We start from the raw sequence: 26,834 nt of genomic DNA, 5'->3' as shown, positions 1-26,834 counted from the left end.
ATCCAGGTTCCTTTCCTCAAACATACTACCTATCTCTCCTTTTTTCTCATCTTGGTTACATCCACACACATTTAGACACCCCAGTCTGAACCTTCGAGGAGGATGAGCACTCCCCGCGTGACTCCTTCTTCTGTTTCCCCTTTTAGAAAGTTAAATACAAGGAGGGAAGGGTTTCTAGGCCCCCGTTCCCGTCCCCTTCAGTCGCCCTTCTACGACACGCGGAGAATACGTGAGAAGTATTCTTTCTCCCCTATCCCATTGATATATATATATATATATATATATATATATATATATATATATATATATATATATATATATATATATATATATATATATATATTTTTTTTTTTTTATTTTGCTTTGTCGCTGTCTCCCGCGTTAGCGAGGTAGCGCAAGGAAATAGACGAAAGAATGGCCCAAGCCGCCCACATACACATGTATATACATACACGTCCACACACGGAAATATACATACCTATACATCTCAATGTACACATATATATACACATATATATATTTTTTTTTTTTTTTTTTTTTTTATACTTTGTCGCTGTCTCCCGCGTTTGCGAGGTAGCGCAAGGAAACAGACGAAAGAAATGGCCCAACCCCCCCCATACACATGTACATACACACGTCCACACACGCAAATATACATACCTACACAGCTTTCCATGGTTTACCCCAGACGCTTCACATGCCTTGATTCAATCCACTGACAGCACGTCAACCCCTGTATACCACATCGCTCCAATTCACTCTATTCCTTGCCCTCCTTTCACCCTCCTGCATGTTCAGGCCCCGATCACACAAAATCCTTTTCACTCCATCTTTCCACCTCCAATTTGGTCTCCCTCTTCTCCTCGTTCCCTCCACCTCCGACACATATATCCTCTTGGTCAATCTTTCCTCACTCATTCTCTCCATGTGCCCAAACCATTTCAAAACACCCTCTTCTGCTCTCTCAACCACGCTCTTTTTATTTCCACACATCTCTCTTACCCTTACGTTACTTACTCGATCAAACCACCTCACACCACACATTGTCCTCAAACATCTCATTTCCAGCACATCCATCCTCCTACGCACAACTCTATCCATAGCCCACGCCTCGCAACCATACAACATTGTTGGAACTACTATTCCTTCAAACATACCCATTTTTGCTTTCCGGGATAATGTTCTCGACTTCCACACATTTTTCAAGGCTCCCAAAATTTTCGCCCCCTCCCCCACCCTATGATCCACTTCCGCTTCCATGGTTCCATCCGCTGACATATCCACTCCCAGATATCTAAAACACTTCACTTCCTCCAGCCTCTCACCATTCAAACTCACCTCCCAATTGACTTGACCCTCAACCCTACTGTACCTAATAACCTTGCTCTTATTGACATTTACTCTTAACTTTCTTCTTCCACACACTTTACCAAACTCCGTCACCAGCTTCTGCAGTTTCTCACATGAATCCGCCACCAGCGCTGTATCATCAGCGAACAACAACTGACTCACTTCCCAAGCTCTCTCATCCCCAACAGACTTCATACTTGCCCCTCTTTCCAAAACTCTTGCATTTACCTCCCTAACAACCCCATCCATAAACAAATTAAACAACCATGGAGACATCACACACCCCTGCCGCAAACCTACATTCACTGAGAACCAATCACTTTCCTCTCTTCCTACACGTACACATGCCTTACATCCTCGATAAAAACTTTTCACTGCTTCTAACAACTTTCCTCCCACACCATATATTCTTAATACCTTCCACAGAGCATCTCTATCAACTCTATCATATGCCTTCTCCAGATCCATAAATGCTACATACAAATCCATTTGCTTTTCTAAGTATTTCTCACATACATTCTTCAAAGCAAACACCTGATCCACACATCCTCTACCACTTCTGAAACCACACTGCTCTTCCCCAATCTGATGCTCTGTACATGCCTTCACCCTCTCAATCAATACCCTCCCATATAATTTACCAGGAATACTCAACAAACTTATACCTCTGTAATTTGAGCACTCACTCTTATCCCCTTTGCCTTTGTACAATGGCACTATGCAAGCATTCCGCCAATCCTCAGGCACCTCACCATGAGTCACACATACATTAAATAACCTTACCAACCAGTCAACAATACAGTCACCCCCTTTTTTAATAAATTCCACTGCAATACCATCCAAACCTGCTGCCTTGCCGGCTTTCATCTTCCGCAAAGCTTTTACTACCTCTTCTCTGTTTACCAAATCATTTTCCCTAACCCTCTCACTTTGCACACCACCTCGACCCAAACACCCTATATCTGCCACTCTGTCATCAGACACATTCAACAAACCTTCAAAATACTCATTCCATCTCCTTCTCACATCACCACTACTTGTTATCACCTCCCCATTTACGCCCTTCACTGAAGTTCCCATTTGCTCCCTTGTCTTACGCACCCTATTTACCTCCTTCCAGAACATCTTTTTATTCTCCCTAAAATTTACTGATAGTCTCTCACCCCAACTCTCATTTGCCCTTTTTTTCACCTCTTGCACCTTTCTCTTGACCTCCTGTCTCTTTCTTTTATACTTCTCCCACTCAATTGCATTTTTTCCCTGCAAAAATCGTCCAAATGCCTCTCTCTTCTCTTTCACTAATACTCTTACTTCTTCATCCCACCACTCACTACCCTTTCTAAACAGCCCACCTCCCACTCTTCTCATGCCACAAGCATCTTTTGCGCAATCCATCACTGATTCCCTAAATACATCCCATTCCTCCCCCACTCCCCTTACTTCCATTGTTCTCACCTTTTTCCATTCTGCACACAGTCTCTCCTGATACTTCTTCACACAGGTCTCCTTCCCAAGCTCACTTACTCTCACCACCTTCTTCACCCCAACATTCACTCTTCTTTTCTGAAAACCCATACTAATCTTCACCTTAGCCTCCACAAGATAATGATCAGACATCCCTCCAGTTGCACCTCTCAGCACATTGACATCCAAAAGTCTCTCTTTCGCACGCCTGTCCATTATATATATATATATATATATATATATATATATATATATATATATATATATATATATATATATATATATATATATATATATATATATATATATATATATATATATATATATATATATATATATATATATATATATATATATATATATATATATATATATATAGGTTTGCGGCAGGGGTGTGTGATGTCTCCATGGTTGTTTAATTTGTTTATGGATGGGGTTGTTAGGGAGGTAAATGCAAGAGTTTTGGAAAGAGGGGCAAGTATGAAGTCTGTTGGGGATGAGAGAGCTTGGGAAGTGAGTCAGTTGTTGTTCGCTGATGATACAGCGCTGGTGGCTGATTCATGTGAGAAACTGCAGAAGCTGGTGAGTGAGTTTGGTAAAGTGTGTGGAAGAAGAAAGTTAAGGGTAAATGCGAATAAGAGCAAGGTTATTAGGTACAGTAGGGTTGAGGGTCAAGTCAATTGGGAGGTGAGTTTGAATGGAGAAAAACTGGAGGAAGTGAAGTGTTTTAGATATCTGGGAGTGGATCTGGCAGCGGATGGAACCATGGAAGCAGAAGTGGATCATAGGGTGGGGGAGGGGGCGAAAATTCTGGGGGCCTTGAAGAATGTGTGGAAGTCGAGAACATTATCTCGGAAAGCAAAAATGGGTATGTTTGAAGGAATAGTGGTTCCAACAATGTTGTATGGTTGCGAGGAGTGGGCTATGGATAGAGTTGTGCGCAGGAGGATGGATGTGCTGGAAATGAGATGTTTGAGGACAATGTGTGGTGTGAGGTGGTTTGATCGAGTGAGTAACGTAAGGGTAAGAGAGATGTGTGGAAATAAAAAGAGCGTGGCTGAGAGAGCAGAAGAGGGTGTTTTGAAGTGGTTTGGGCACATGGAGATTGAGTGAGGAAAGATTGACCAAGAGGATATATGTGTCGGAGGTGGAGGGAACGAGGAGAAGAGGGAGACCAAATTGGAGGTGGAAAGATGGAGTGAAAAAGATTTTGTGTGATCGGGGCCTGAACATGCAGGAGGGTGAAAGGAGGGCAAGGAATAGAGTGAATTGGAGCGATGTGGTATACCGGGGTTGACGTGCTGTCAGTTGATTGAATCAAGGCATGTGAAGCGTCTGGGGTAAACCATGGAAAGTTGTGTAGGTATGTATATTTGCGTGTGTGGACGTATGTATATACATGTGTATGGGGGGGGGGGGGTTGGGCCATTTCTTTCGTCTGTTTCCTTGCGCTACCTCGCAAACGCGGGAGACAGCGACAAAGTATAATAAAAAAAAATAAATAAATATATATATATATATATATATATATATATATATATATATATATATATATATATATATATATATATATATATATATATATATATATTAACTGTTGTGAGGGTAATGTGATAGACTTTTCTTCAGAATGGAAAAGGATGACTTTAGGAAGGCACTACATGCACGGGTCCCCAGATGTCATTTCCCACACACTTATATTAATACCATACCCTGAGGTAAAACCCACGTAAACATTAGGCATGTTGACTTATACCAAGGAATGAAAATACGATAAAATCCAGATGTCATAAGAACCTCAGTCTGTGTTTGACAGTCTCCGTGTTGACTTCTGGAGTAAGGTGTGTCTTGGTAAGTTCATTTTATAAAGTCGTAAGAGGATTCTTCCTTGTCAACTACAGAGTCAGGTTCCTTGACGGGCAGTCGATGTTATATGTGAATTACATTTCATTACATTTTACGATGAGCGCTTGATCCTCGCGCAGGTGTGGAACAACTGGCCATGGGTGATGGTGCCTCGTGTGGATGGCCACTTCCTGCCCGACCATCCTGCTACACTCCTCAAATCGGGCAGATACCACAAGCATGTGGACATAATCTCTGGCGTCACCCGGGATGATGGCGGTATATTTAGCATAGGTACGTGACCTTCCAAGCTAATATCCTCTACTATATTATCTGTAGTCAACTCTTAAAGTGTAAAAATGCTCAACAAACTTCACCCAGACCTTGTACTGTTATTGCCTCCTCATGGTCGCAGGAATCATTCTAAATCAAACGAAGATTGATCAGCTGGAAGCCAACTTCTCTGTAGCAGGTCCAGTCTCACTCTACATGGGAGACTGGGAAGAGTCATCGCTGGACTACATGGCCCGGCGTACCTATTACCACTACCTGGGACAGACCAAGATAACAGTAGACAAGATTCAGGAGGTCACACAGGTGAGAGAACCAGCGTCTTGTATCAAATACTCAAACGTGAAGATACTGACGTGTTTGCTTTCTGTCATAGTGCAAATGAAGGGTATATCTGCTCAGTTACGTCCTGTCATCATACTGATGAAGGATATATCTGCTCAGCTACATCCTGTCATCATACTGATGAAGGGTATATCTGCTCAGCTACATCCTGTCATCATACTGATGAAGGGTATATCTGCTCAGTTACGTCCTGTCATCATACTGATGAAGGGTATATCTGCTCACTTACGTCCTGTCATCATACTAATGAAGGGTATATCTGCTCAGTTACGTCATTTCATCATACTGATGAAGGGTATATCTGCTCAGCTACATCCTGTCATCATACTAATGAAGGATATATCTGCTCAGTTACGTCATTTCATCATACTAATGAAGGGTATATCTGCTCAGTTACGTCATTTCATCATACTGATGAAGGGTATATCTGCTCAGCTACATCCTGTCATCATACTGATGAAGGGTATATCTGCTCAGTTACGTCCTGTCATCATACTGATGAAGGATATATCTGCTCAGTTACGTCCTGTCATCATACTGATGAAGGGTATATGTGCTCAGTTACGTCCTGTCATCATACTGATGAAGGATATATCTGCTCAGCCATATCTTGTCATCATCATACACGGGGATGGAGGGTCTTTCCACTCAGCCATATCCTAGCTGACCTACACTGAACTTTTCCTAAGCAAGGTCTTCCAGACATACCCTACCCTTCATGCACAAGAAAGGGAAGGGCTTCTTCACTCAGACATATCCTAGCCCGTCATGCACAGATTCAGACAGTGTCTACCCTCTGGCTCCATCATTTTCACAGTACACGTATGTTTCACTGACCTAAATTAAGGAATGTATGAGGAAGGCCAGCCTTACCATACGTCTTCATACATGTACAAGAAAGGAACATCTGTCCACTGAGGCACAGTGTAACTATATGTTCCGTCGGTGATGGTATGTGTGTGTGGAAAGCAAACTTAATCACCACATACAGTTAATAAAGGGTCAAGTTTCTGCAGCTTCATGTCTTAACTACTCAATTGTGTCCGCTTTATTTACCATCCATGAATAAGGCTCTGTCTTCTCAGTTATATTCTGGTCATAAAACACACCATCTACTATACGTTTGGTTATGGTTTTGACTTGATCAAACCTCCTCACACCACATATTGTCCTCAAACCATTTTCTTTCCAGCACATCGATCTTCCTCCATGCATCCATAACCCAGGCCTCGCATCTGTATGATGATGCTGCGACTACATCATACTTTCAGACATACCTATTTTTGTCCTCCCAGTGGATGATCTCTCTCTCTCTCTCCACACATAGAGAGAGAGAGAGAGAGAGAGAGAGAGAGAGAGAGAGAGAGAGAGAGAGAGAGAGAGAGAGAGAGAGAGAGAGAGAGAGAGAGAGCCCATGTATACCTGATATCAAACACACCTTAATCACGGTAAATAGATCTTACCTGATTATTTTGAAGGATTTCTTTCATATAAGTCACATCCTTCTTGCTGGAAGTGTCCTTTTCATGGAAAATCCTTGCTCAAAAATACTAAGCTGTCGTGAAATGTTCTTCAGTCACACCAGAGCAAAGTTTTCATCAAGTTTATGTATAAAGTTCCAGTTGTCACTCATTAGTGGACATGTTTATATTGGCTTGCATTGGAAAGTCGCTGGTGTGATTCAAAGCCCAGTCGTCAGGTAAGTGAAACTTTCTATCATCAACCAAAGCCATGACTCACAAACACAGTAAGTTATTCTTGGCTTAGTGTTGAGTGTCACTGTACAACACAGTAAGTTATTCTTTGGTTAGTGTTGAGTGTCACTGTACAACACAGTAAGTTATTCTTGGGTTAGTGTTGAGTGTCACTATACAACACAGTAAGTTATTCTTGGGTTAGTGTTGAGTGTCACTGTACAACACAGTAAGTTATTCTTGGGTTAGTGTTGAGTGTCACTGTACAACACAGTAAGTTATTCTTGAGTTAGTGTTGAGTGTAACTGTACAACACAGTAAGTTATTCTTGGGTTAGTGTTGAGTGTCAGTGTGCAACACAGTAAGTTATTCTTGAGTTAGTGTTGAGTGTAACTGTACAACACAGTAAGTTATTCTTGGGTTAGTGTTGAGTGTAACTGTACAACACAGTAAGTTATTCTTGGGTTAGTGTTGAGTGTAACTGTACAACACAGTAAGTTATTCTTGGGTTAGTGTTGAGTGTAACTGTTATCAATTCTTGATCATCAGATGAATCACTAGATTGTAACTGAGGGTCGGGTGCCACTATCATAACCTAACTTAAGTTATAGCTTCATGATTTAATGGGCTTAATACTAACTAGTTTTATCAGAGTGATGCAGAAGTGGACGAATACTTTAGAAATATGACAATAACTTTTATTCATGAATATTTCAGCTATTCACAGACCGATTCTTCAAGGTGGATCACATGGAAACCTGTGCCATTCACAGTGTGTGGAGCGCAGCGTCCACTGGCCACAAGGTGTACAAGTTTGAACTGGAACACCGAGCGCAGTTTGGCTTGGCTGACCGACATAACTCCTCACTCACCAAGAACTGTACGTTGACTCTCTCTCTCTCTCTCTCTCTCTCTCTCTCTCTCTCTCTCTCTCTCTCTCTCTCTCTCTCTCTCTGTCTGTCTCTCTCTCACTAATTTCCACATCCATAATTCGATAAAGTCCAGTGAGTGGTAAGGAAATGGTGGTTGATGAGGTAGATTTTCATGTAGCTGAGGAATCCCTGGGTTAGAATCCACATCAACATGTCTGAGGCGATTGAAACGAACACAGTTTCACTGGTTTGTGACTTACGATGAAGCAGTACATCAGTAACCATTAGGGAAGCCACAGCCAGTGTCTTGACCGAAGGTATCTACGCGTCCTGGAGTATTACCCACCTCTGTGTCTTGGCCATAACAGTACAGTAAAGTATATCATGTAGCATTACTACAGTATTATAACATTCTTTGTAGAATTTATTTAATGAGTTTGGTACAACAGTGAAGACTTGAAGGTTTCCAGCCCCGCGGGTGTTAGATAGTGAGATGTGGTCTCTTGTGCTGTTACTACCGTTATATATTAATGATTCCAAGAAACTTGATATGTTATGTATTGTACCGATGTGTGAGCTGCGCTGCTCACTCTGATACATGGCTCAGAAACGACGGATGACGGAAGTGCAAGTGTGGGATCTGGGACCGATGATCAGTAGTAAGTGAAGGAAAGAAATAATTTTGATATATTACAGTCTCTTACTAGTTAACTTCAGCATCTTTCATCACACAATCATAATTCATTGTAACATCGGAAGTCAAGAAGTATGTCATTGTTACATTCAATGTTTTAACACAATTTAAACATAAGTCCAAAGTTTTGATTCATATCAGAGTCGCTATATGTGTATGATGCAGGATCTGTTAACACTAGTGAACACGATGGATTCTGGTGGACCAAATGTTACATCAATACAAGCCAACCTCTCAACCATTGTCATCTCTTCATAGACAAATATCTTATCCAGATATTCACTAATATCTCTACCAGGATCACGTTCAGGTTTGGTACATGGTGATGACATGCTATACCTCCGTTGCAGGGGTGGTACATGGTGACGACTTGCTATACCTCTGTTGCAGTGGTGGTACATGGTGACGACATGCTATACTTCTGTTGCAGGGGTGGTACATGGTGACGACTTGCTACACCTCTTCAACATCCCCAGTCCTGCTCCTGGACCCCTGGCGCTGCCTGCTGACCTCTTCATGCGTGACATCATACTAACACTCTGGACCAACTTCGCTGCCACGGGGTAAGATACAACCACATTGTGAAATGTCATATATATATATATATGGTAGAGGATGTGTGGATCAGGTGTTTGCTTTGAAGAATGTATGTGAGAAATACTTAGAAAAGCAAATGGATTTGTATGTAGCATTTATGGATCTGGAGAAGGCATATGATAGAGTTGATAGAGATGCTCTGTGGAAGGTATTAAGAATATATGGTGTGGGAGGAAAGTTGTTAGAAGCAGTGAAAAGTTTTTATCGAGCATGTAAGGCATGTGTACGTGTAGGAAGAGAGGAAAGTGATTGGTTCTCAGTGAATGTAGGTTTGCGGCAGGGGTGTGTGATGTCTCCATGGTTGTTTAATTTGTTTATGGATGGGGTTGTTAGGGAGGTAAATGCAAGAGTTTTGGAAAGAGGGGCAAGTATGAAGTCTGTTGGGGATGAGAGAGCTTGGAAAGTGAGTCAGTTGTTGTTCGCTGATGATACAGCGCTGGTGGCTGATTCATGTGAGAAACTGCAGAAGCTGGTGACTGAGTTTGGTAAAGTGTGTGGAAGAAGAAAGTTAAGAGTAAATGTGAATAAGAGCAAGGTTATTAGGTACAGTAGGGTTGAGGGTCAAGTCAATTGGGAGGTGAGTTTGAATGGAGAAAAACTGGAGGAAGTGAAGTGTTTTAGATATCTGGGAGTGGATCTGGCAGCGGATGGAACCATGGAAGCGGAAGTGGATCATAGGGTGGGGGAGGGGGCGAAAATTCTGGGGGCCTTGAAGAATGTGTGGAAGTCGAGAACATTATCTCGGAAAGCAAAAATGGGTATGTTTGAAGGAATAGTGGTTCCAACAATGTTGTATGGTTGCGAGGCGTGGGCTATGGATAGAGTTGTGCGCAGGAGGATGGATGTGCTGGAAATGAGATGTTTGAGGACAATGTGTGGTGTGAGGTGGTTTGATCGAGTGAGTAACGTAAGGGTAAGAGAGATGTGTGGAAATAAAAAGAGCGTAGTTGAGAGAGCAGAAGAGGGTGTTTTGAAGTGGTTTGGGCACATGGAGAGAATGAGTGAGGAAAGATTGACCAAGAGGATATATGTGTCGGAGGTGGAGGGAACGAGGAGAAGAGGGAGACCAAATTGGAGGTGGAAAGATGGAGTGAAAAAGATTTTGTGTGATCGGGGCCTGAACATGCAGGAGGGTGAAAGGAGGGCAAGGAATAGAGTGAATTGGAGCGATGTGGTATACCGGGGTTGACGTGCTGTCAGTGGATTGAATCAAGGCATGTGAAGCGTCTGGGGTAAACCATGGAAAGCTGTGTAGGTATGTATATTTGCGTGTGTGGACGTATGTATATACATGTGTATGGGGGGGGGTTGGGCCATTTCTTTCGTCTGTTTCCTTGCGCTACCTCGCAAACGCGGGAGACAGCGACAAAGTATAAAAAAAAAAAAAAAATATATATATATATATATATATATATATATATATATATATATATATATATATATATATATATATATATATATTTATATTTATTTATTTTGCTTTGTCGCTGTCTCCCGCGTTTGCGAGGTAGCGTAGGGATACAGACGAAAGAATGGCCCAACCCACCCATATACACATGTATGTACATACACGTCCACACACGCAAATATACATACCTATACATCTCAATGTACACATATATATACACACACAGACACATACATATATACCCATGCAGACAATTCACACTCTCTGCCCCCATTCACTCCCATCGCCACCTCGCCACACATTCAATTACCATCCCCCTCCCCCCTCATGTGTGCGAGGTAGCACTAGGAAAAGACAACAAAGGCCCCATTCGTTCACACTCAGTCTCTAGCTGCCACGCAATAATGCCCGAAACCACAGCTCCCTTTCCACATCCAGGCCCCACACAACTTTCCATGGTTTACCCCAGACGCTTCACATACCCTGATTCAATCCACTGACAGCACGTCAACCCCGGTATACCACATCGAACCGATTCACTCTATTCCTTGCCCTCCTTTCACCCTCCTGCATGTTCAGGCCCCGATCACACAAAATCTTTTTCACTCCATCTTTCCACCTCCAATTTGGTCTCCCACTTCTCCTCGTTCCCTCCACCTCCAACACATATATCCACTTGGTCAATCTTTCCTCACTCATTCTCTCCATGTGCCCAAACCATTTCAAAACACCCTCTTCTCCTCTCTCAACCACGCTCTTTTTATTTCCACACATCTCTCTTACCCTTGCATTACTTACTCGATCAAACCACCTCACACCACACATTGTCCTCAAACATCTCATTTCCAGCACATCCACCCTCCTGCGCACAACTCTATCCATTGCCCACGCCTCGCAACCATACAACATTGTTGGAACCACTATTCCTTCAAACATACCCATTTTTGCTTTCCGAGATAATGTTCTCGACTTCCACACATTCTTCAAGGCTCCCAAGATTTTCGCCCCCTCCCCCACCCTATGATTCACTTCCGTTTCCATGGTTCCATCCGCTGCCAGATCCACTCCCAGATATCTAAAACACTTTACTTCCTCCAGTTTTTCTCCATTCAAACTAAACTCCCAATTGACTTGACCCTCAACACTACTGTACCAAATAACCTTGCTCTTATTCACATTTACTCTTAACTTTCCTCTTTCACACACTTTACCAAACTCAGTCACCAGCTTCTGCAGTTTCTCACATGAATCAGCCACCAGCGCTGTATCATCAGCGAACAACATCTGACTCACTTCCCATGCTCTTTCATCCCCAACAGACTTCATACTTGCCCCTCTTTCCAAAACTCTTGCATTCACCTCCCTAACAACCCCATCCATAAGCAAATTAAACAACCATGGAGACATCACACAACCCTGTCGCAAACCTACATTCACTGAGAACCAATCACTTTCCTCTCTTCCTACACGTACACATGCCTTACATCCTCGATAAAAACTTTTCACTGCTTCTAACGACTTGCCTCCCACACCAAATATTCTTAATACCTTCCACAGAGCATCTCTATCAACTCTATCATATGCCTTCTCCAGATCCATAAATGCTACATACAAATCCATTTGCTTTTCTAAGTATTTCTCACATACATTCTTCAAAGCAAACACCTGATCCACACATCCTCTACCACTTCTGAAACCACACTGCTCTTCCCCAATCTCATGCTCTGTACATGACTTCACCCTCCCACTCAATACCCTCCCATATGATTTACCAGGAATACTCAACAAACTTATATCTCTGTAATTTGAGCACTCACTCTTATCCCCTTTGCCTTTGTACAATGGCACTATGCACGCATTCCGCCAATCCTCAGGCACCTCACCATGAGTCATACATACATTAAATAACCTTACCAACCAGTCAACAATACAGTCACCCCCTTTTTTAATAAATTCCACTGCAATACCATCCAAACCTGCTGCCTTGCCGGCTTTCATCTTCCGCAAAGCTTTTACTACCTCTTCTCTGTTTACCAAATCATTTTCCCTAACCCTCTTACTTTGCACACCACCTCGACCAAAACACCCTATATCTGCCACTCTATCATCAAACACATTCAACAAACCTTCAAAATACTCATGCCATCTCCTTCTCACATCACCACTACTTGTTATCACCTCCCCATTTGCGCCCTTCACTGAAGTTCCCATTTGCTGCCTTGTCTTACGCACTTTATTTACCTCCTTCCAGAACATCTTTTTATTCTCCCTAAAATTTAATGATACTCTCTCACCCCAACTCTCATTTGCCCTCTTTTTCACCTCTTGCACCTTTCTCTTGACCTCCTGTCTCTTTCTTTTATACATCTCCCACTCAATTGCATTTTTCCCCTGCAAAAATCGTCCAAATGCCTCTCTCTTCTCTTTCACTAATAATCTTACTTCTTCATCCCACCACTCACTACCCTTTCTAATCAACCCACCTCCCACTCTTCTCATGCCACAAGCATCTTTTGCGCAATCCATCACTGATTCCCTAAATACATCCCATTCCTCCCCCACTCCCCTTACTTCCATTGTTCTCACCTTTTTCCATTCTGTACTCAGTCTCTCCTGATACTTCCTCACACGTCTCCTTCCCAAGCTCACTTACTCTCACCACCCTCTTCACCCCAACATTCACTCTTCTTTTCTGAAAACCCATACAAATCTTCACCTTAGCCTCCACAGGATAATGATCAGACATCCCTCCATTTGCACCTCTCAGCACATTAACATCCAAGAGTCTCTCTTTCGCGCGCCTGTCAATTAACACTTAATCCAATAACGCTCTCTGCCCCATCTCTCCTACTTACATACGTATACTTATGTATATCTCTCTTTTTAAACCAGGTATTCCCAATCACCAGTCCTTTTTCAGCACATAAAACTACAAGCTCTTCACCATTTCCATTTACAACACTGAACACCCCATGTATACCAATTATTCCCTCAACTGCCACATTACTCACCTTTGCATTCAAATCATCCATCACTATAACCCGGTCTCGTGCATCAAAACCACTAACACACTCATTCAGCTGCTCCCAAAACACTTGCCTCTCATGATCTTTCTTCTCATGCCCAGGTGCATATGCACCAGTAATCACCCATCTCTCTCCATCAGCTTTCAGTTTTACCCATATTAATCGAGAATTTACTTTCTTACATTCTATCACATACTCCCACAACTCCTGTTTCAGGAGTACTGCTACTCCTTCCCTTGCTCTTGTCCTCTCACTAACATATATCTTATTATTATTATTATTATCATTTTTATACTTTGTCGCTGTCTCTTGCGTTAGCAAGGTAGCGCAAGGAAACAGACGAAAGAATGGTCCAACCCACCCATACATACATGTATATGCATACACGTCCACACACGCACATATACATACCTATACATTTCAACGTTATTATTTATTATTCTATTATATCTTTTCGCTGTCTCCCTCGTTAGCGAGGTAGCGCAAGGAAACAGACGAAAGAATGGCCCCTCACATCCACATACACATGTATATACATGCATGTCCACACACGCACATTTCTATACCTATACATTTCTACGGATACATATATATACATATACAGACATATACACATGTGCATAATTCATACTTGCTGCCTTTATTCATTCCCGTCGCCACCCCGCATGCGCGCTAGGTAGCGCTAGGAAAAGACAACAAAGGCCACGTTCGTTCACACTCAGTCTCTAACTGTCATGTATAATGCATTGAAACCACAGCTCCCTTTCCACATCCAGGCCCCACAGAACTTTCCATAGTTTACCCCAAACGCTTCATATGCCCTGGTTCAATCCATTGACAGCACCTCGACCCCGGTATACCACGTCGTTCCAATTCACTCTATTCCTTGCACGCCTTTCACCCTCCCACATGTTCAGGCCCCAATCGCTCAAAATCTTTTTCACTCCATCTTTCCACCTCCAATTTGGTCTCCCACTTCTCGTTCCGTCCACCTCTGACACATATATCCTCTTTGTCAATCTTCCCTCACTCATTCTCTCTATATGACGAAACCATTTCAACACACCCTCTTCTGCTCTCTCAACCACACTCTTTTTATTACCACACATCTCTCTTACCCTTTCATAACTCACTCTATCAAAGCACCTCACCCCACATATTGTCCTCAAACATCTCATTTCCAACACATCCACCCTCCTCCACACAACCCTATTTATAACCCACGCCTCGCAGTCATATAATATTGTTGGAACCACTATTCCTTCAAACATACCCATTTTTGCTTTCCGAGATAATGTTCTCGCCTTCCACACATTCTTCAGCGCTCCCAGAACTTTCGCCCCCTCCCCCACCCTATGACTCATTTCCGCTTCCATTGTTCCATCCGCTGCCGCATCCACTCCCAGATGTCTAAAACACTTCACTTCCTTCAGTTTTTCTCCTTATAAACTTACCTCCCAATTGACTTGTCCCTCAACTCTACTGTACCTAATAACCTTGCTCTTATTCACATTTACTCTCAGCTTTCTTCTTTCACACACTTTACCAAACTCAGGCACCACCTTCGGCAGTTTCTCACCCGAATCAGCCACCAGCGCTGTATCATCAGCGAACAACAACTGACTCACTTCCCAAGCCCTCTCATCCACAACAGACTGCATACTTACCCTTCTTTCCAAAACTCTTGCATTCACCTCCCTAACAACCCCATCCATAAACAAATTAAACAACCATGTAGACATCACGCACCCCTGCCGCAAACTGACATTCACTGAGAACCAATCACTTTCCTCTTTTCCCACTCGCACACATGCCTTACATCCTCGATAAAAACTTTTGACTGCTCCTACCAACTTGCCTCCCACACCATATATTCTTAATACCTTCCACAGAGCATCTCTATCAACTCTATCATGTGCCTTCTCCAGATCCATAAATGCTACACACAAATCCATTTGTTTTTCTAAATATCTTTCACATACATTCTTCAAAGCAAACACCTGATCCACACATCTTCTACCACTTCTGAAACCACACTGCTCTTCCCCAATCTGATGCTCTGTACATGCCTTCGTCCTCTCAATCAATACCCTCCCGTATAATTTACCAGGAATACTCAACAAACTTATATCTCTGTAATTTGAGCACTCACCTTTATCCCCTTTGCCTATGTACAATGGCACTATGCATGCATTCATCCAATCCTCAGGCACCTCACCATGAGTCATGCATACATTAAATAACCTTACCAACCAGTCAAAAACACAGTCACCCCCTTTTTCAATAAATTCTACTGCAATACCATCCAAACCCATTGCCTTGCCGGCTTTTATCTTCCGCAAAGCTTTTACTACCTCTTCTCTGTTTATCAAATCATTCTCCCTAACCCTCTCACTTTGCACACCACCTCGACCAAAACACCCTATATCTGCCACTCTATCATCAAACACATTCAACAAACCTTAAAAATACTCACTCCATCTTCTCACATCACCTCTACGTGTTATCACCTCTCCATTAGCCCCCTTCACTGATGTTCCCATTTGTTCCCTTGTCTTACGCACTTTATCTACCTCCTTCCAGAACATCTTTTTATTCTCCCTAAAATTTAATGATACTCTCTTACCCCAACTCTCATTTGCCCTCTTTTTCACCTCCTGCACCTTTCTCTTGACCTCCTGCCTCTTTCTTTTATACATCTCCCAGTCATTTACATTAGTTCCCTGCAAAAACCGTCCAAATGCCTCTCTCTTCTCTTTCACTAATAATCTTACTTCTTCATCCCACCACTCACTACCCTTTCTATCTACCCACCTTCCACTCTTCTCATGCCACAAGCATCTTTTGCACAAGCCATCACTGCTTCCTTAGATACATCCCAGTCCTCCCCCACTCCCCTTACGCCATTTGTTTTCACCTTTTTCCATTCTGTACTCAGTCTCTCTTGGTACTTCCTCACACGTCTCCTTCCCAAGCCCACTTACTTTCACCATTCTCTTCACCCCAACATTTTCTCTTCTTTTCTGAAAACCTTCGCCTCCACAAGATAAGGGTCAGACATCCCTCAAGTTGCACCTCTCAACACATTAACATCCAAAAGTCTCTCTTTTGCGCGCCTATCAATTAACACGTAATCCAATAACGCTCTCTGGCCATCTCTCCTATTTACTTACGTATACTTATGTATATTTTTCTTCTGAAACCAGGTGTTCCTAGTCACCAGTCCCTTTTCAGCGCACAAATCTACAAGCTCATTACCATTTCCATTTACAACACTGAACACCCCATGTACACCAATTATTCCCTCAACTACCCTATTACTCACCTTTGCATTCAAATCACCCATCACTATAACCCGGTCTCGTGCATCAAAACTACTAACACTCACTCAGCTGCTTCCAAAACTCTTGCCTCTGATGATCTTTCTTCTCATGTATATACATACACAGACATATACATATATACACATGTACATAATTCATACCTACTGCCTTTATTTATTCATTCTCGTCGCCACCCCGCCACACATGAAATGACTACCCCCTACCCCCCGTTCGCGCGCGAAGTAGGGCTAGGAAAAGACAACAAAGGCCACATTCGTTCACATTCAGTCTCTAGCTGTCATGTATAATGTACCGAAACCACAGCTCCCTTTCCACATCCAGGCTCCACAAAACTTTCCAGGGTTTACCCCAGACGCTTCACATGTCCTAGTTCAATCCATTGACAACACGTCGACCCCGGTATACCACATCGTTCCAATTTACTCTACTCCTTGCACGCCTTTTACCCTCCTGCACGTTCAGGCCCCGATCGCTCAAAATCTTTTACACTCCATCCTTTCACCTCCAATTTGGTCTCCCACTTCTCCTCGTTCCCTCCACCTCCGACACATATCCTCTTTGTCAATCTTTCATCACTCATTCTCTTCATGTGACCAAACCATTGCTATACACCCTCTTCTGCTCTCTCAACCACACTCTTTTTATTACCACACATCTCTTACCATTTCATTACTCACTCTATCAAAGCACCTCACCCCAAATATTGTCCTCAAACATCACATTTCCAGCACATCCACCCTCCTCCACACAACCCTATCTATAACCCACGCCTCGCAGCCATATAACATTGTTGGAACCACTATTCCTTCAAACATACCCATTTTTGCTTTCCGAGATAATGTTCTCGACTTCCACACATTCCTCAACGCTCCCAGAACTTTCTCCCCCTCCCCCACCCTATGACTCATTTCCGCTTCCATTGTTCCATTCCCTGCCAAATCCACTCCCAGATGTCTAAATGATGTCTAAAGATGTCTAAAACACTTCACTTCCTTCAGTTTTTCTCCTTTCAAACTTACCTCCCAAATGACTTGTCCCTCAACCCTACTGTACCTAATAACCTTGCTCTTATTCACATTTACTCTCAGCTTTCTATTTTACACACTTTACCAAACTTATTCACCAGCTTCTGCAGTTTCTCACCCGAATCAGCCACCAGTGCTGTATCATCAGCGAACAACAACTAACTCACTTCCCAAGCCCTCATCCACAACAGACTGCATACTTGCCCCTCTTTCCAAAACTCTTGCATTTACCTCCCTAACAACCCCATCCATAAACAAATAAACAACCATGGAGACATCACACACCCCTGACGCAAACCTACATTCACTGAGAACCAATCCTCGATAAAAACCTTTCACTGCTTCTAGCAACTAGACTCCCACACCATATACTCTTAATACCTTTCACAGAGCATCTCTATCAACTCTATCATATGCCTTCTCCACATCCATAAATGCTACATACAAATCCATTTGCTTTTCTAAGTATTTCTCACATACATTCTTCAAAGCAAACACCTGATCCACACATCCTCTACCACTTCTGAAACCACACTGCTCTTCCCCAATCTGATGCTCTGTACATGACTTCACCTTCTCACTCAATACCCTCCCATATGATTTACCAGGAATACTCAACAAACTTATATCTCTGTAATTTGAGCACTCACTCTTATTCCCTTTGCCTTTGTACAATGGCACTATGCACGCATTCCGCCAATCCTCAGGCACCTCACCATGAGTCATACATACATTAAATAACCTTACCAACCAGTCAACAATACAGTCACCCCCTTTTTTAATAAATTCCACTGCAATACCATCCAAACCTTCTGCCTTGCCGGCTTTCATCTTCCGAGAAGAGAATATGAACATCCGGAGAAGAGTACATGAATCGAGTATTATAAACCTATGATCCAGGACCATCGTAACGAATGTTCTTTCCTTGGGTATGGACCAGATTTTGACCTTGAAATAAGCAATAATTCGATCTCTTGCAGAAACCCGACACCCGACGGGTCGCTGGGCTTCAGGTGGTGTCCGGCATCCGAGACCAATCAGTGGTACCTGGCCCTTAACACCTCCCCCGTCATGAAGAGAGACTCTTCGGAAAATGTGAGTATATCCTGGGTGTTGGTGGGTCCTGAACCTGGGTGTTGGTGGGTCCTAAACCTGAGTGTTGGTGGATCCTGAACCTGGGTGTTGGTGGGTCCTGAACCTAGTGTTGGTGGATCCTGAACCTGGGTGTTGGTGGGTCCTGCACCTGGGTGTTGGTGGGTCCTGAACCTGGGTGTTGGTGGGTCCTGAACCTGTATGTTGGTGGGTTCTCAACCTGTATGTTGGTGGGTCCTGAACCTGTGTGTTGGTGGGTTCTCAACCTGTGTGTTGGTGGGTCCTGAACCTGGGTGTTGGTGGGTTCTCAACCTGTGTGTTGGTGGGTCCTGAACCTGTGTGTTGGTAGGGTCCTCAACCTGGGTGCTGATGGGACCTGAACTTGGATGTTGGTGGGTCTTCAACCTGTGTGTTGGTGGGTTCTGAACCTGGGTGTTGATGGGTCCTCAGTCTGGGTAATGGTGGGTCCTCAACCTTGGCGTTGGTAGGTCCTGAGCCTGTGTGTCGGTGGGTTGTGAACGTGGGTGTTGGTGGGTTCTAAACCTGGGTGTTGGTGGGTCCTGAGTCTGTGGTGGTGGGCTCTCAACCTGAGTGTAGGTGGGTCGTCAACCTGGGTGTTGGTGGGTCGTCAACGAGGGGTTCGTGGGTCCTGAACCTGTGTGTTGGTGGGCCCTGAGCCCCGGTGTTTGTAGACAATAAGCCTGTGTGTTGGTGGGTAATGAGCCTAGGTGGTGGGTCCTGAACCTGGGTGTTGGTGGGTTCTGAACCTGTGTGTTAGTGAGTCCTGAACCTGGGTGTTAGTGGGTCCTGAGCCTGGGTAGCGGTGGGCTCTTAGCCTGAGTGTCGGTGGGTCCTGAGCCAGGTGGTGGCGTGTTCTGAACCTGGGTGGTTTTGGTGGGTCCTAAGCCTGGGTGTTGGTGGGTCCTGAACCAGAGCGTTGGAGGTTCTCGAGCCTTGGTGTTAATGGGTCCTGAACCTGGGTGTTGGCGGGTCCTGAGCCTGGGTGTTGGTGGGTACTGAACCTTGGTGTTGATGGGTCCTGACCCTAGGTGTTGGTGGGTCCTGAACCTGAGTGTTGGTGGGTCCTGAGCCTAGGTGTTGGTGGGTCCTGAACCTGAGTGTTGGTGGGTCCTGAGCCTAGGTGTTGGTGGGTCCTGAACCTGAGTGTTGGTGGGTCCTGAGCCTAGGTGTTGGAGGGTTCTGAACTTGAGTGTTGGTGGTTCCCGAGCCTGGATGTTGGTGGTCCTGAACCTGGATGTTGGTGGTCCTGAACCTGGGTGTTGGTGGGTCCTGAACCTGAGTGTTGGTGGGTCCTGAACCTGAGTGTTGGTGGGTCCTGAGCCTAGGTGTTGGTGGGTCCTGAACCTGAGTGTTGGTGGGTCCTGAGCCTAGGTGTTGGTGGGTCCTGAACCTGATTGTTGGTGGGTCCTGAGCCTAGGTGTTGGTGGGTCCTGAACCTGAGTGTTGGTGGGTCCTGAGCCTAGGTGTTGGTGGGTCCTGAACCTGAGTGTTGGTGGGTCCTGAGTCCTGGTTTAGTTGTCTATGTGTTGGTGGGTCCTGAACCTGAGTGTTGGTGGGTCCTGAGCCTAGGTGTTGGAGGGTTCCTGAACCTGAGTGGTTGGTGGGTCCTGATCCTAGGTGTTGGTGGGTCCTGAACCTGAGTGTTGGTGGGTCCATGAGCCTAGGTGTTGGTGGGTCCTGAACCTGGTGTTGGTGGGCTCCTGAGCTAGGTGTTGGTGGGTCCTGAACCTGATTGTTGGTTGGGTCCTGAGCTCGGGGTTGGTGGGTTCCTGAACCTGAGTGTTGGTGGGTTCCTGAGCCTAGGTGTTGGTGGGTCCTGAACCTGAGTGTTGGTGGGTCCTGAGGCCTAGGTGTTGGTGGGTCCGGACCTGTGTGTTGAGTGGGGTCCGTGAACCTGAGTGTTTGTGGGTCTGAGCCTATGTGTTAGGTGGGATCCTGATCCTGAGTGTTGGTGGGTCCTGACCTGTGGGTTAGTGGGTTCCTGAGCCTAGTGTTGGTGGGTCCTGAGCCTGTGTGTTGGTGGGTCCTGAACCTGAGTGTTGGTGGGTCCTGAGCCTAGGTGTTGGTGGGCCTGAACCTGAGTGTTGGTGGGTCCTGAGCCTAGGTGTTGGTGGGTCCTGAACCTAAGTGTTGGTGGGTCCTGAGCCTAGGTGTTGGTGGGTCCTGAACCTGAGTGTTGGTGGGTCCCTGAGCCTAGGTGTTGGTGGGTCCTGAACCTGAGTGTTGGTGGGTCCTGAGCCTAGGTGTTGGTGGGTCCTGAACCTGAGTGTTGGTGGGTCCTGAACCTGGGTGTTGGTGGGTCCTGAGCCTGTGTCTTGGTGGGTCCTGAACCTGGGTGTTGGTGTGTCCTGAACCTGGGTTTGGTGGTGTCCTGAACCTGTGTGTTGGTGGGTCCTGAACCTGGGTGTTGGTGGGTCCTGAACCTGGGTGTTGGTGGGTCCTGAACCTGGGTGTTGGTGGGTCCTGAACCTGAGTGTTGGTGGGTCCTGAGCCTAGGTGTTGGTGGGTCCTGAACCTGAGTGTTGGTGGGTCCTGAGCCTAGGTGTTGGTGGGTCCTGAACCTGGGTGTTGGTGGTTCCCGAGCCTGGATGTTGGTGGGTCCTGAACCTGGGTGTTGGTGGGTCCTGAACCTGGGTGTTGGTGGGTCCTGAACCTGGGTGTTGGTGGGTCCTGAACCTGAGTGTTGGTGGGTCCTGAACCTGAGTGTTGGTGGGTCCTGAGCCTAGGTGTTGGTGGGTCCTGAACCTGAGTGTTGGTGGGTCCTGAGCCTAGGTGTTGGTGGGTCCTGAACCTGAGTGTTGGTGGGTCCTGAGCCTAGGTGTTGGTGGGTCCTGAACCTGAGTGTTGGTGGGTCCTGAGCCTAGGTGTTGGTGGGTCCTGAACCTGGGTGTTGGTGGTTCCCGAGCCTGGATGTTGGTGGGTCCTGAACCTGGGTGGTGGTGGGTCCTGAACCTGAGTGTTGGTGGGTCCTGAGCCTAGGTGTTGGTGGGTCCTGAACCTGTGTGTTAGTGGGTCCTGAACCTGAGTGTTGGTGGGTCCTGAGCCTAGGTGTTGGTGGGTCCTGAACCTGAGTGTTGGTGGGTCCTGAGCCTAGGTGTTGGTGGGTCCTGAACCTGAGTGTTGGTGGGTCCTGAGCCTAGGTGTTGGTGGGTCCTGAACCTGAGTGTTGGTGGGTCCTGAGCCTAGGTGTTGGTGGGTCCTGAACCTGAGTGTTGGTGGGTCCTGAGCCTAGGTGTTGGTGGGTCCTGAACCTGAGTGTTGGTGGGTCCTGAGCCTAGGTGTTGGTGAGTCCTGAACCTGAGTGTTGGTGGGTCCTGAGCCTAGGTGTTGGTGGGTCCTGAACCTGAGTGTTGGTGGGTCCTGAGCCTAGGTGTTGGTGGGTCCTGAACCTGAGTGTTGGTGGGTCCTGAGCCTAGGTGTTGGTGGGTCCTGAACCTGAGTGTTGGTGGGTCCTGAACCTGGGTGTTGGTGGGTCCTGAGCCTGTGTCTTGGTGGGTCCTGAACCTGGGTGTTGGTGTGTCCTGAACCTGGGTGTTGGTGGGTCCTGAACCTGTGTCTTGGTGGGTCCTGAACCTGGGTGTTGGTGGGTCCTGAACCTGGGTGTTGGTGGGTCCTGAACCTGGGTGTTGGTGGGTCCTGAACCTGAGTGTTGGTGGGTCCTGAGCCTAGGTGTTGGTGGGTCCTGAACCTGAGTGTTGGTGGGTCCTGAGCCTAGGTGTTGGTGGGTCCTGAACCTGGGTGTTGGTGGTTCCCGAGCCTGGATGTTGGTGGGTCCTGAACCTGGGTGTTGGTGGGTCCTGAACCTGGGTGTTGGTGGGTCCTGAACCTGGGTGTTGGTGGGTCCTGAACCTGAGTGTTGGTGGGTCCTGAACCTGAGTGTTGGTGGGTCCTGAGCCTAGGTGTTGGTGGGTCCTGAACCTGAGTGTTGGTGGGTCCTGAGCCTAGGTGTTGGTGGGTCCTTAACCTGAGTGTTGGTGGGTCCTGAGCCTAGGTGTTGGTGGGTCCTGAACCTGAGTGTTGGTGGGTCCTGAGCCTAGGTGTTGGTGGGTCCTGAACCTGGGTGTTGGTGGTTCCCGAGCCTGGATGTTGGTGGGTCCTGAACCTGGGTGTTGGTGGGTCCTGAACCTGAGTGTTGGTGGGTCCTGAGCCTAGGTGTTGGTGGGTCCTGAACCTGGGTGTTGGTGGTTCCCGAGCCTGGATGTTGGTGGGTCCTGAACCTGGGTGTTGGTGGGTCCTGAACCTGAGTGTTGGTGGGTCCTGAGCCTAGGTGTTGGTGGGTCCTGAACCTGAGTGTTGGTGGGTCCTGAACCTGTGTGTTAGTGGGTCCTGAACCTGAGTGTTGGTGGGTCATGAGCCTAGGTGTTGGTGGGTCCTGAACCTGAGTGTTGGTGGGTCCTGAGCCTAGGTGTTGGTGGGTCCTGAACCTGAGTGTTGGTGGGTCCTGAGCCTAGGTGTTGGTGGGTCCTGAACCTGAGTGTTGGTGGGTCCTGAGCCTAGGTGTTGGTGGGTCCTGAACCTGAGTGTTGGTGGGTCCTGAGCCTAGGTGTTGGTGGGTCCTGAACCTGAGTGTTGGTGGGTCCTGAACCTGTGTGTTAGTGGGTTCTGAACCTGAGTGTTGGTGGGTCCTGAACTTGAGTGTTGGTGGTTCCCGAGCCTGGATGTTGGTGGGTCCTGAACCTGTGTTAGTGAGTCCTGAGTCTGGGTGTTAGTGGGTCCTGAGCCTGTCTTGTGTGGTCCTGAACGTGGGTGTTGATGGGTCCTCAAATTGGGTTTTGATGGGTCCTGAAGCTAGGTGTTGGTGGGTCCTGAGCCTAAGTGTTGGTGGGTCCTTAACCTAAGTGTTGTTGTGTCCCAAACCTGAGTGGTAGTGGGTCCTCAACCTTGGTGTTAGTGGATCGTCAACCTGGGTGTTAGTGGGTCCTGAGCCTGTGTCTTGGTGGGTCCTGAACCTGGGTGTTGGTGGGTCCTGAACTTGAGTGTTGGTGGGTCCTGAGCCTGTGTCTTGGTGGGTCCTGAACCTGGGTGTTGGTGGGTCCTGAACCTGGGTGTTGGTGGGTCCTGAACCTGAGTGTTGGTGGGTCCTGAGCCTAGGTGTTGGTGGGTCCTGAACCTGGGTGTTAGTGGGTCCTGAACCTGAGTGTTGGTGGGTCCTGAGCCTAGGTGTTGGTGGGTCCTGAACCTGGGTGTTAGTGGGTCCTGAGCCTGTGTCTTGGTGGGTCCTGAACCTGGGTGTTGGTGGGTCCTGAACCTGGGTGTTGGTGGGTCCTGAACCTGGGTGTTGGTGGGTCCTGAACCTGAGTGTTGGTGGGTCCTGAGCCTAGGTGTTGGTGGGTCCTGAACCTGGGTGTTGGTGGGTCCTGAGCCTGTGTCTTGGTGGGTCCTGAACCTGGGTGTTGGTGGGTCCTGAACCTGGGTGTTGGTGGGTCCTGAACCTGAGTGTTGGTGGGTCCTGAACCTGAGTGTTGGTGGGTCCTGAGCCTAGGTGTTGGTGGGTCCTGAACCTGGGTGTTGGTGGGTCCTGAACCTGGGTGTTGGTGGGTCCTGAACCTGGGTGTTGGTGGGTCCTGAGCCTGTGTCTTGGTGGGTCCTGAACCTGGGTGTTGGTGGGTCCTGAACGTGGGTGTTCGTGGGTCCTGAACCTGGGTGTTGGTGGGTTCTAAGCCTGGATGTTGGTGGGCCCTGAGCCTGTGTGTTGGTAAGGCCAGGGCATGGGTGTTTGTTGTCCTTAAGCCAGGGTGTTGGTGGGCCCTGAACCTGGGTGTTGGTGGGCCTCTGCCTGGGTCTTGGTGGGTCCCGTTATCAGACATACCAGGTAACGTATGTTGTATTTACTCATGTTTGTAATTTGTTACTTGTATCCCCTGAAGGCCGGCGGGTCAAGGGTCAATCGTTTTCTCTGCTGCTGTTAGGAATGACCTCAGTGCGAGGGTCAGTATTGACCTATGACGTTGGTGAGGAGGTCATTGTTAGCCTCAGGTATTGGTTCAGTTCACTGATTTAGTAGGAGCCTTTCTAGCACACTCTAAACCCTTGATAACGTACTCTAAAAGCCAAAACACTCTTAAACTTATAGAAAATTCGAAATCATCTCAGTGTTGCACGTTTACATTTACATTCGTACACGTCCCCAGATGCTGGAGTTTTGGAGGAACATGCCGACCAAGAAGAACATGTTGCTACATCCGGAACGCTTCGTGCAGAACAAGAGCTGCCCAGCGGAAGGCCCCTGTGGTGGGACAGACCACAGCCCACAGTACCAAACACAAGAGCAGAAGCCCATTATATTTCGGCCATAGACTCAGAATCATTTCATGTTATGCTGGAGGATAAGAATTGTCCTCTGGAGACTATGGGAGACTTGACTTAAGTCATTACTCTCACATACCATTGAAAATAATGGCTTGTTATCATTTTTAGATTTCCTGATTCATAGCGATGGAAACATGTTTAAGTTTAGCATACACAGATAATCTACTAATGTATGTTCATATATCATTATTACTGATCTCAACATGACAGTTAAATTACCATCATTCCTGTCTATGTTCCTTAGGGCATTCCGTATGTGAATGCAGTCCAGTGTTTAATGAAAATATATTTTATTGGATCCAAGTTAAAGTACCGTAGATCTTTCATTGATAAATCTCTTAAGTTGGCAAAGAAATTTTCTATAGAGTTCTTTTTGCATCTCATGTTGCTTGAATCCTTTAGTGTAAATGTTGCTTTCAGTAACAACAATACTTACAAAGAATATCTCAATCAGGAACTTACCAGACAGTTCTGCAGGATGTGAGTATAGAGTACCATGTAAAAACTGTGATAGGTTTTATGTTAGGCAGACTAGTAAAGATCTTTCTGTCTTTAACGCAACCTAAACATAGTATAAGAACAGGACAAGAATAAAATTCATTGTTTAATCATGTTAGAAACTATGATCATTGTATTGACTGGAGTAATGCCATCTCAACAATTGACTTTAGTTCTTGCACAACGAGAAATATAATTGAATCTCCGATTAGTAGATACAAAAAGAATTATAACATTAATATGTGTGAATGTCTATACAAATTGGATAGCTTTATTGTTGATAAAATTTGTAAACAGTTCCCTATCTTGTCCACACAAAGCAATTTTATGATACGCCACACTTGAACGCACCCAATCTCCATTCGGGTAGCCACTTCTTTACCAAATGGCGTCCTAACTCTCTTCGGTGAACAACAACTGACTTAGATTTCTTTCTTGTAACTCCCCTGATGATCTGATCATTAAACGAAAGTGCACTTGGTAACTTATCGGGTTTCATTTCCTTATGGATAAGAAAGGAATTTAGTTGATCACATGCTTATTTGTGATATTTTCCAATATATATATATATATATATATATATATATATATATATATATATATATATATATATATATATATATATATATATATATATATATATTTATATATATATATATATATATATATATATATATATATATATATATATATATATATATATTTATATATATATATATATATATTTATATATATATATATATATATATATATATATATATATATATATATATATATATATATATATATATATATATATATATATATATATATATATATATATATATATATTTATATATATATATATATATATATATATATATATATATATATATATATATATATATATATATATATATATATATATATATATATATAGGGTGCGTAAGACAAGGGAGCAAATGGGAACTTCAGTGAAG

The 26,834-nt window shown here is 45.2% G+C and overlaps 1 protein-coding gene across 3 annotated transcripts in view; it reads left to right on the top strand.

The window, feature by feature from the left end:
* Positions 1 to 26,359, top strand: part of LOC139762293 (carboxylic ester hydrolase-like) — a 74,606-nt gene extending 48,247 nt beyond the window's left edge. For 2 of the 3 annotated variants that reach the window (XM_071686878.1, XM_071686880.1), the window contains 6 exons: positions 4,800 to 4,953; positions 5,075 to 5,256; positions 7,707 to 7,869; positions 8,986 to 9,118; positions 18,936 to 19,050; positions 25,200 to 26,359. In XM_071686878.1, coding sequence (XP_071542979.1) covers positions 4,800 to 4,953; positions 5,075 to 5,256; positions 7,707 to 7,869; positions 8,986 to 9,118; positions 18,936 to 19,050; positions 25,200 to 25,364 — 912 coding nt within the window. In that variant the 3' untranslated portion in view covers positions 25,365 to 26,359. Of the gene's footprint in view, positions 1 to 4,799; positions 4,954 to 5,074; positions 5,257 to 7,706; positions 7,870 to 8,905; positions 9,119 to 18,935; positions 19,051 to 25,199 lie in introns of those variants that run through there. The other variant, XM_071686881.1, reaches the window with a different exon arrangement.
* Positions 26,360 to 26,834: the final 475 nt, after the last annotated feature.

This window comes from Panulirus ornatus, chromosome 43, assembly GCF_036320965.1.
Source record: "Panulirus ornatus isolate Po-2019 chromosome 43, ASM3632096v1, whole genome shotgun sequence".
NCBI classification, from domain to species: Eukaryota; Metazoa; Arthropoda; class Malacostraca; order Decapoda; family Palinuridae; genus Panulirus; species Panulirus ornatus.
Note: the sequence above shows the minus strand (reverse complement) of the source record. Positions and strands in the feature narration are given on the sequence as shown.